The 12,096-nt window shown below is 41.4% G+C and overlaps 1 protein-coding gene and 1 long non-coding RNA gene across 2 annotated transcripts in view; one reads left to right on the forward strand and one right to left on the reverse strand.

The window, feature by feature from the left end:
• Positions 1–529: 529 nt before the first annotated feature.
• On the forward strand, positions 530–1,774 carry LOC139470961 (cholecystokinin receptor type A-like). Its single transcript, XM_071253284.1, has one exon. It carries the CDS (start codon positions 530–532, stop codon positions 1,772–1,774), a length of 1,245 nt encoding a protein of 414 aa, XP_071109385.1.
• Positions 1,775–2,900: 1,126 nt separating this feature from the next.
• LOC139470872 (uncharacterized) overlaps positions 2,901–12,096 on the reverse strand; it is a 90,284-nt gene continuing 81,088 nt past the window's right edge. The window contains exon 3 of the long non-coding RNA XR_011653802.1: positions 2,901–2,965. This is a non-coding gene — a long non-coding RNA (uncharacterized lncRNA). The remainder of the gene's footprint in view (positions 2,966–12,096) is intronic.

Consider the following 12,096-nt stretch of genomic DNA (forward strand, 5'->3'; position numbering starts at 1 on the left):
TAAATATTATTCTACACGAGACACAAACTTGATATGAAATTGGAATTCCTATCATGATGTTGTATGCAAAATAATCGAATTGGTTCATGTAAGTTCAGAGTTCGTATTTTATAAAGGTTTTAGACAGCGGTGCATCTCAATTACTCTATTGGCCTCGATTTTGCGGCTAAGTCAAAATACGTTCAATGCAGCCTTAAGACTAAAAACATTTCGTCTTCCTCTGCTCCGTTTATCTTTACACTGTTGTTCACGTAGTACTTGTCCCGATTCTTGGACAAAACACGATAGCATTCACTTCCATAGACCAGGCGGTTTCAATGGATGTAGGTGTGTGTCGTGGGCTTGTATGAGAGAAAGGGAGTTAAGCGAAATCCAATTTAAATGAGAATAATTTGATGTGTAACAGTTTAATCATCAAGGAAATTAAAGAGCAACGTGCGTCAGTTAACTCTGGAGTTTTTCTAAGACTATGTTTCTAATTCATTTCAGAAGGCGTTTCATCTGGACAGGAACTCATTAACCGCCAGGGATGTCCAGCTCCATGGATAATATGTCCATTTACACCGCAAACACAACGGAGGACAATCCATTCCCCCAACCATCGTACATCGTCGTGACGGTCATGCTGGTCGTCTACAGTGTAGTGGGGGTATTCGGAAATGCTATCGCATTTTACATTTTCTTTCGTCGACGAGATAAGTCAACCTCAGTGATATTCATTCTTGCCCTGGCGGGATGTGACTTCTTCACGTGTCTAGTTATTATTCCATACACAATCGCATTTGAGATGTTACGATCTGTTGTGGTGTACGACGTTTTCTGTAAACTCTTTATGTTTTTCCAAACATCAAACATTCCCTTTTCTGCATGTATTATGGTAGCCATAGGCTTTGACAGGTACTTCTGTATCTGCCATCCTTTCTTACACGCATTTACCATTGCAAGAGCTAAAATAACTGTTGGATGTCTTGCACTGATGTCAATAACGTTCGGCACACTCACCTCCCTGTCATTTGGTGTGTATGGAAATGAATACATGAACATGACCGCATATGCAAATGTAACATTGAACCTGACGGAGACCGAGGTGATTCACTATTCTGCCCAGGAAGCGCCGGTTAGAGAACCCGGTACGTACGTTATACCTGACATGCCAACACAATACGAAAACATTACACAATATGAGATTTCTGAAATTAGAGTTGTATACACCGGACAATGTGGAATGAACGAGTTCATTGTCAGCGAAGAATTCACGAAAGGCTATCAAAAGGTATATACTGCTGTGTACATAATTTCGTTTATAGCAGTGGCAGTACTTTATACTCTTATCTACAAATCAATTCTTATGAGAAGAGCCAAAAAAGCCAAGCGTAAGAAGAGGAGTCACTATCACAGTGTAGCCGGAGCTGAAGGGGCTGCGGGGGAGACACAAATGACAACTATCAATGGCAATGCAAGTGCTGAAAAAAATGATATTCCACAACAGAATCAAAACCAGGCCGGTTCCAAGGGGTCCGTTAAACGACAAAGCACATTACGAGAGACAAACGTTTATGCCAACATCAAAACGGCAGCCATGTTGTTTGTAGTTACGTTGGTGTTCATCATCGCCTTCCTGCCTTCCTGGCTAATGGCACATGGACTCTTGCCCTTCAACCTTGTCGTATTTTACATGTATTTTACTTACAATGTAGTTAATCCTGTAATTTACGCCTTCATGAACCAAACATTTAGAGAAGATTTAAAACGTCTTATACCTTTTGGTAAATGAGATGAGTAAAGGAGCTGTATTCATGGTCTTGGTTTTGTGACGCTCTGCTATCTTTTATCCTTCATATTGAGACCGACTGGTTTTAGATAATTAGAAATTTGAATAGTTTTCTTTTGGGTCTTATGATGGCTTAATTAAATGTATCTTAAAGGTCGTAATACGTTTTCTTTGCAATAAACGCCATTGATATTTCACACATTGCTTGTCTACCTGAAACTTTCAGTATTTCCTTTATTCTAAACTTAATAAGTATGGGAGCTGTTATATGGTCCAGCAGCCGTTGAGAACAGAGTGAAGTAATGTGAGCACTAATGCCAGACTATGAATAAATGTTATATGATAACCATGCTGCCATCAGACATCACTGCCTCTGATCAGTGGGTACGTATGTATGTAAGCATGTATGTATTTTTCAAGTACATTGTATAGGATACACGATGAAGAGCTTCTTAAAGTCATCACACAATGTGAAGGATGGTTTGAGTATCTTTGATAAAATGTTCTGTGACTATTTATTATGTATTTTCTTACTGATCTGAAAATCATAGTATCATTTGGGCAGGTTGAACGTACTTGGGCAGAAATGTTATATGGTTCGAGTGAAACTATATATTTTCTAATATTATGATCACTAAATGCATACAGAACTTGTATCTTAATATACTTATCTTTATGCATGCCCACTGTTGATAGGTTTTGTCACTGAAATGGCAACATGCTGACATTCGCGATTAAGCATTGTTACCACTTACCAATGGTGTTAGGTCACACAAAGTGCATTTGTAACATACAACCATTACAGCAGACAAATAACATGATCTTGTATCCCCCGTAAACATATCATCATAACCCACACAACCTTTAAACCTAAATACATACCAGCACACCGTACTTACCCCAACCTGTAGAAAACGTCAGTTGCTTATAAAGTGTATTTTGATGTCTAATCTCTTCGTTGCAGCTCCTGCTATCAGACCGATTTTTTTTAATTTGGAGGTTGTTAATATAAATGTACAGCTGACGCCAAGTTATTCTTGTGTTGACGAAAGAGGCTGATTCAGTGCTGTGACATTTTCAGTGCGACTATCAATTTCTTACCGTAAGTATTGCTTGTTAACATCTGTTGATTTGAGTGACTGTACAATTTCCACCAGGAACAACAGCCGCCTTGACGCCAGCTATACCTTGTTACTGAAATTTAATTAAATGATTTCTTCATTTTGCCCCTAGACACTAGATATATCAAATTATATGCTTTATGAGACAATGCAAGTATAATAAATGACGTATATGTAAAAGTTATTTGTGTGACACATACATAAATATTAGTCGAACGATGTATGGAATTTGATTTCATAGACATGACATATTCAGTACACGCAGTATGTAATGATTTTACTGTTTGTATTCCCCACATAGACTGTGTTAGACATAAACTGAAGTACAAAAGAAAGTACACACCCCACTATTCTGACAGTAAAAGAAGACAGGGCAAACTTTATTGTGATTGTAATGTTTAATGTCATTGTTGAGTCATTTTCAAACATGTTTAGAATGGATTTAAAGATTTGTGGCCACGTAAAACTTTTCAGTTGACAATAACGTCCATAGGCGGTCACTCATCAAAAATCACACTTGTAGAAATGATGACAGTCCCAGGTATGAAGGCCATGCGAGTGGTCTCAGTACCTCGTATGACCCCCATTTGAGTTAATGCAAGCCAGGACACGCCTTCTCATGGAAAAGGTCAACCGTCGGATGACGCCATTAGGGATCCGCTGCCACTCTTCTCGCAGAGCCTGTTCCAGCTGTGGCATGGTGGTTGGTGGCTGTGCACGTCGTCGCAACTGTCTACCGAGATGGTCCCACAGGTGTTCAATGGGTGACAAGTCCGGAGAGCGTGACGGCCAAGGCAAAAGCTGAATGTTCTGACGGTTCAGGAAGTCCATAGTGAGTCTAGCGGTGTGTGGTCGGGCGTTATCTTGCTGAAAAAGAAACCCCTGCCTTTGCCTCTGCATGAAGGGGATCACCACCGGCTGTAACACTTGGTCCCTGTACCTCTGGGCTGTCAGGGTCTGGTGGAGAATGACCAAATCCGTCTTCTGTTCGCCGCAAATGCCTCCCCAAACCATAACGCTGCCTCCGCCAAAAGGATGAACTTGTTGGACACATGCTCCAGCCAGTCGCTCGCCTCTACGTCGGTAGACTCTCACTCTACCGTCAGCATGGTAGAGGTTGAATCGACTTTCATCGGTAAAGAGGACTCGTGACCAGTCACGACGTTGCCAGCGTCTGACTCTTCTTGCCCAGCGAAGACGGCTGATACGGTGTTGAGCGGTCAAGGTCATCCCACGGAATGGTCGATAAGCCCGGATACCGGCAGCTCGTAGTCGTCTCATGACTGTGTTCCTGCTGATGTGGTGACCTAACGCTGTCGACGCTGTTGATGCCATGGTGAGGATCCTGTTGCGCAGGTGTAATGTGCGTATGTACCGGTCTTCTGCAGGGGTCGTCACTCTCGGTCTTCCTCTTCTTGGGCGGTCGGATGTCTGGCCAGTCTGGTTGACACGACGAAGGAGTCTGATAATGGTTTGCCTGGTGCAGCCAAGGGTCCTTGCGATGTGACTGTTCGACGCCCCCACTTGGGACATTCCCCCGGCTCTCTCTCGCTCCGCTGCTGTTAAACGTAGCATTTGTCTTGTGTTTTTTTCGTTGAATGTGTAATGCACGATAGAATCCACTGCCTTTTATACTGTTTCTACGCACATTGCACGTGCAAATGGAGAAAATTACCATTTTCACAATGTGTGCTTTTGTTGCCTATCATAATGTCAAGGTTACGTTTCTGCGATATGCTCTCAATGGTTTTGTTCATTACATTACGATAGCGCCAAAAATGAAACATCTTTTTCAACCATATGCGTAATATATGATATTTTAGGGGTGTGTACTTTCTTTTGTACTTCAGTTTAGTAATATGTTTGATTCAATTTACGAACATCACACGCTGCACTCAACTCACTGTTTTCATAATTCCATGTACTCGTAGGTTGAAATGTTTAAATGTCAGCTCCTTATGTCCGTCCAAATCTATTAGAAAACTTGTTCAGTCTGAGGGCGATATTCCTAACGCATGGGACCCATAGCTGAATGTAAACTGTGAGTATAAACTGCGAAACGAGCTCCCGGTGTAGGAGGCTCAAATTACTCCCCAGGCTCAGACTAACCTAGAGTTATTTGAGCCTAGGCTCAGATGACTCCCCTTAGGCCCAAACGACTCCCCCGTCGCAGGCTCAGATAACTCCCCAGGGTCAAATGACTCCCCCATTTGTTTTGAAGAATACACATGTTTTGACAAATAATTTTGCAACTGTCTGTGAATGTCTTGTACAAATAATATATTTTCGACGATACAGCACAGCATTTACGATGATTGCACTCCATTAATTTTACAAATTGAGAATTTACCAGACCTTTTTTGCATAATAAGATTTTATGTGATAAAAATGAAGGACATTATCAAGTCATTTCGTTTAAACTTTTTTAAATACACTTTCACATCAGCAACTTTATTTTCTGACATAATGACTGGATAACTCGCGATAATTCACAAGTTTCTTAACATTTGTAGTAAACGGGGGCGACAATGTTATTTATTTCTTGCCGTTTATTTTAGCTTTTTAAAAGTTCACTGTCGTTTGTATATATGCAGACATATACGCGATCCACAGCATACTCTATTTGAGATGAAGAGAATAATACTTCAAACACGTTAAAAGTTGACACGTATTTATCTCACACCATACAACGGCCTACCTTTAGAAATCAGGGCTCCGCTCTACAAAGATACCATTTTAAGGTGACTGCAACTCCCATACTTCACATTGACTTAGAGCTGCCGTTGCGCTTCGATCACTTTGTGGAACGGGGCCATGCACTAAATGTTTACAAACGCATAACCCTTAAACTCCTCTCAGTGATCTGTGATCTCTACAAGCAATGCCATTGAATACACTTGGGGATGTTTAGAGTTTTCAATATTTGTGAGTGCAACTAGTTCTGGTAGCACATGAGCACACGCTTTGCTAGTACACGCCGTGTAATACCAGCCTATTGTTATAAACAGTGGTATCTTCAACGGGCGAGTAATGATATCCGTTATCCTATTATATAAAATAGTTAGTTGGACAGAAAGAAAGTGGTTTTGATTGCGCTGTATCAACGTTAAAGATGCATCAGTGCTCAACTGAGATCACATTATGGGTACGTAAATATATGCCACGAAACAAAGAATGTGTGCGCGCGTGTGTGTGATGTGTGTGTGTGTGTGATGTGTGTGATGTGTGTGTGTGTGTGTGTGTGTGTGTGTGCTCCAATGATCAGGGGTGTCATTAAACAGGTATAAAGTACTTAAGGAAACGTGGTATTAGGTTCACTGGTTTATTAATAGCACAAATTGTACCAAGAGATGATACTGACGCAACATGGTGAACAATAGTGAAAGATTTAACGAAAGCTGGAGGTTGAAGACACGAGATCAAGAAAAAGTCTAAAGATCCAGCGCGCGGACGTCAGAGGAGACAATCTCTCCTGGACTGGGGAAAACACGAATAGCAAACTAAATACCATATCCATACTGAGGATGTAAGTTTCACAATAAAGCGCTGAACACAAGCTATCTTACTGTAAAATTACAGAGTTACAACAAGCTATGAACACTTATTGATGAGGCAACAATCATCATAAATACATAATAAATAGACCGCCTCCGTGGTCTAGTGGTAGAGCGTCCGCCCGGAGAGCGGAAGGTACGGGGTTCGATCCCCGGCCGCGTCATACCAAAAGACGTTAAAAGATGGTACTTGTTGTTACCCTGTCTGGCGCTCGGCATTAAGGGGCTAAAACAAGGACTGGTCGGCTCGGAGTCAGTATACTGTGTCTGAGTGGGGTATTCATGTTAAACTGCGGCATGGTATCTCAGTGAGCTAGCACTATAAATCGGCATCAGTCCAGACTAGTACAAGCAGCCACACACACACACGTGCATGCACGTCGCTATATAAGTGCAATAATCTTGGACGCGACGTTAAACCCAATTTCACCTCACCTCACCTCACATAATAAATATCTGAGTGTACATATAAATTCCCCGAGCAGTGTTGGAAATAAAGCCTGGGAGCAGAGCGGCACAAGACCGTGACATGGGCAGTGTGTGTTGCATGCAACTGCTGCTGATCTTCACGTGACGCAGACAGACGAGTGAGTGAGTGAGTTGGGTTTAACGCGACTTTGTGTCAGCTTAATGTGGGAGGAAAGCCCAAAGTGATGCATGTCTCAGACGTTTACCACTTCGGTGAAACCGACGAGCACGGTTATGGTGCTGACAAACCTAGAAACATAATCGGGGCGAACCGGGATTCGAATCCACAATCATAGGTTTCTGGAGTGCCCAAAGGACGCAACTCTGCACAGCGAATCGTGGCGCCTTAGACGACTGGGCTACCTTAGCACTCTCGAAGATGGATGATCGATGTATGTTAAAGTTACAGCACGTGTAACATGTGCATGCAGGCTTCACTTGATCACAATGCCTCTGATATTCTAAAAATGACCAATGACAAAATATGACATTACACATTAGTTGTTTCTTTCTGCAAAGTGAAGAGCACCTTGTTACAAGGATTCGAACACGGGTATTTCTCCCCAACAGGCAAATAGTGCTATACATGGCAGTAACACGTTAACTGATAACTATTGGGAAAGCCATTCCGCTGAGTTCAATCTCAACAGATGGTAGAATGTGAATGCACGAAACAACAGATTGTTGTAGCTGTGTATGCTGAGGGGGCCCAGAGCGGTATTTACACATCGCTCATGGTCAAGGCCACAGGACAAGAAACGATTGGTCGGGTACATAAATCGACTTCTGAACTTTCTTCGTTACAGGAAATCACACAAATCCCAAACACATTGTCACTACATTCTGAGGAAAATGAGCCATCGTGAAACTGATATAGACACAAAGAACTGAATAATGTTGATTTCGGAGACCGGCTATTGCAGCAACCTGTCTCAAGTTTGGTAAGACGATGTGAAATCATCTTCCAGAGGCAAGAGTGTCCACTAGCCCATATCAAAGACTAGTTTGCCATTTCAAGCCTACTTGTCTTGCCTCGATCAGGGCGCCACCCCGTTTAGAGGAGTTGTGTCCATTGTGATGAAAACGCGATATCCAAGCAAATCGCTGTTCTAATTCCGAATGGGCTTACAAGGGTGATTACCACAGCAGACGACTTGGTCGGTCACATTAGATAAAGATATACAAAATAACAGATTACCTCAGTAAATATGCTTATTGCTGCCACATATCGCTCTTATGATAACAAAGGCAAACGGACTAGTATTAGACTACCAAATATCAACGACGCACATAGATCTTTGACAGTGTCAAGTAACATTGCGATAAGCGTTCAGTCGTTTGATTTAACAAACAATCACGTATGCCAAAATATATAATCGTACTTGGGCGATTTGATTGGAATCTTTTAACCACTTCGAAAATATATGCCTCAGCTTAATGTTTGGAATAATTTCAGCTCAAATTCAACAGGCGATGGATATGGCCATAGCAACAACCTCGTTGTCGCAACACGGATGTAGATTTTGTAAACTGTTCTCTCATTGGACTTTTCATATGTGCACTAATCCATTCATATTTTGTTGGCTTGAAATGTTGTCTGGAATAGACTTTGATATCGGCAGGTGGTCAAGCTTGCCTAAGGAATATGATGTCAAATGGAATGCAATACATTTGAAATCTGTTCTGTCCTGTTCTCAGATCATTTTTGTTTGGATTTTCACGATTTGCTGACTGCTGTGTAGATGACATGGCAGAACTGGTGGCGTGTAAGTTATGGTTTGGGGAGAACTGCCGAGCAAAACGTGATAAGGAGTAGAACACTGAGTGATGTCAGGTATCCCGATGAGTCCCTTCACCCGCGTGTCAGCGTCAGATCTGATGTCCATGTTTTATGCAGAAATGATGACTTCATTCAAATGTCTGGCTAGAGAGGTGAGGTGAAATTGGGTTTAACGTCGCCTCCAAGATTTTGGCATTGTAAGATTATTGATTATGTATAACGTGCGCGCGTGTGTGTGTTTGCCAGTGCTGGTCTCCGAGGCGACCAGTACCTGTTTTAGCCCCTTGATTTGCCTAGCGCCAGGTTAGGTAACAACAAGTACCATCTTCTAACGTCTTTTGGTATCACTCGGTCGGGGATCGAACCCCGTACCTTCCGCTCTCCGGGTGGACGCTCTACCTCCAGACCACGGAGGCGGTCTCTGACCAGAGAGGGCCCAAATCGTCTGAGGTACACAATACATAGTATGAATTGGCCAGCCAATTCTTCCTTGACTTGAATCCAAAAAGAACATATTTTGGATGTTCTCCAACATAGACAGCCTGATCAAGAGATTCTGAACATCACCAACACCTGAGTAATACATTATCCAACATTACGATGTACTCCAAAAACTTAGTGACCGATATCACAACCTCTCGTTGATTGCGCCGATTTCCAAATTCCATAAAACCTTCTTCACCCGGAAGTAGAGCATCAGTGTGCCGCCACCAACGCAAGACAATAGAAGTCATACCTGTTAACTGATGTGTAAACTACATTGCATTGGTTATTAATATATTACGTTGATATTCGTATATACATTAAATGGCAGTCTACTTTAGCGAGTTGAGGAACATGCATGAATTAAGATTGACTTTCTTTCGAGATATGCTACTGACAAATATAAGGGAACTGTTGATATGAATGCAGCTGTCTTTGAGATGCACAATTACAATACCGTGGCGTTGCATCTAAACGCAACATCTAATCATAATGAAATTTACCACCCCGCACGAAGAGCACTTGAAGCACGTGCACACAGAAGCCTAAGTGACTGCGCCAATAGGGAACTCACAATAAGTAATGCAATTGTGATAATCACACTCTAAAAATGCCTCCGAGACGGTATCTCAATGGACAGAAAAAATGGCTAATTGTGGGTAAGATAGAGAGATGTCAGTATGCCAATTCGCAAGTTACTCGCACATCAAAAAGTGCAACATCTCGACTGTGGGACAACTACCGTGAAAACGGATTGGGTTGCAATGAGACTAGGTTCTGGTAGGCCTAAAGCAACACATATACAAGATCGTCTCATTGCATTGATTGCACTAGCCATGGATTCAAATCTGTTCCTGTTATCAGTAGAAAATTCCGTAAAATAACAGGAAGGCAAATGGAAACATTTGCAGTTAAAGTTAAAAACCGCCCGCCCGAAAGCAAGGCGTTCTGTAAAGGGTGAGACCCTAACAGGATACCCTAATCTTACTATATATATATATATACTGAACAGCATTGAAAACGAACCAGCAATATATCTTAAAATATTACAAAAACAACTTGAGCAATGATCGATTTTAATTGGCAGCAACACAGGCCATTCAACGTCTTTTCATTGATCGAATAAGTCTGCGAATAGTGTTCTGTGGGATAGCATTCCACTCTTGACGTAGTGTATCTTCAAGTTCCGTACTTGCGACGACGTGAGAGGCGTTGACCCAGGTAATCCCATAGATGTTCAATTGGCGATAGATCGGGTGACAGGGCTGGCCACGGAAGCAGAGGCACACTATTGTTCGCTAGGTACTGTGTTGAAACACGTGCCGTGTAAGCTCTTACATTATCTTGCTGGAAGGTGTGCATATCCTGGTGCTGATGAAAGAATGGGATGACGTCATTTGCCAATATGTTATTCCTGTAGTAAAGGGCATTAACTCTTCCACGACAAACATGGCTCTGTTCGATGGTTATGACTGATGCCGCCCCACACCATGCGCAAGGCACGTTCACGTTCCTCTGCTGTTAATCCTGGCATTTCTTGTGTCAGTACCCTTTTCGTCTGCAGCAACAAGTGATGTGGCTTTAAAAAGTCTGTCTTTTATAGCCCTATTCTGCATGCTTCCCGTGAAACAAAACACGTTTTCCATGCAATTTGTTACGTTTTGGCGTTGTTGCTCACAAAAAAAATTAGGAATGTGTTTTGACGAGCTGTTCTTCTTCATGCTTCGTCCAGAACGTCGTATATTACTCATTCAATTAGATATTTTCATATGACATAAGCCCGGATAAAAATACATCCATTTTCATGGTGGTGCGTTTTCAATGCTGTTCAGTATATATAGATCTTATTCACAAACATGAGTTGGGTCAGGTACCAAGTCTGGAAATCAGAAAACGTGATTTTTACATTCTCACAGATTACTGTCATGTTTACTTATGACCATCGACAGGAAATACCATATGACCAGTCGGGGTTAAACTGCCATACTACAATATACAAAAAACAACTTTTATGGAATAAGGACGCTTCATCGACTTCAGTTGTACACTGAGTATTGTGTGAAGGAGTGGATGTTAAGCAGTATCCATGCTAAGTCTTGACAAGCCAGTACTTACGTTCACTTCGATTGGAATATATTGATCGTCACTCACATATACCAACAAATTTGACATTCGTTCAACAAAATGCTACCATAGTTGCCACAATATAAACAAAATAAAATATGAATGTAAAAAAATATTAGAGAATTGTAACAGTTACTTTGGAAGTTTACTTATTATTCCTGCTACTTTAAAGGGCACTTTCCCTGCTCTCTGAATCGATTCAAAGGCATATTCATCCAAAATTTGAAACGCACACTGTACATGTATAATTGATATATATATATATATATATAACCTTGTATACAGTGCACGTGCATGTCCTTTGTCAAACCTGCCTCAATCCAATGTCAACCTTATGAAAGGTGACGTTGATGTTACAATATGTGTCAACTGTAGAAATCATATTATGGTGATTTAGTGTACAAGTGTCTGGCGAGATATCCATGGCTTTTTATATGTATTACACTGCATTTATACACATATACAAATTATGCTGTCAATGTGGGCATTAAATAGCGACATGTTAAATGCAGTCTAGCCAGCCAAATGGGCCAGTTTAAGAGAACCAATAAGATCATGTATCTAAATTGTAGAGACGGATATCATTCCTGATATCACAGTGACTTGACCCTCAATCTAACAAAGATAATATGATAGTTGTATCATACATGAGATATAAATAATTCATAACTTGTCTTTAGCCTTGATTAATCAAGGGTGGGAATCTGTTTCTTGCATGCAGTCTGGTATACAGAGATGCTGGAAACATACTCTTCTTTCAACACACTCGTCACATGTTCGATATAACCTTTGAAA

Source organism: Haliotis cracherodii, unplaced genomic scaffold (genome assembly GCF_022045235.1).
Source record: "Haliotis cracherodii isolate W230 unplaced genomic scaffold, xgHalCrac1.p SCAF_21, whole genome shotgun sequence".
Taxonomy (NCBI): domain Eukaryota; kingdom Metazoa; phylum Mollusca; class Gastropoda; order Lepetellida; family Haliotidae; genus Haliotis; species Haliotis cracherodii.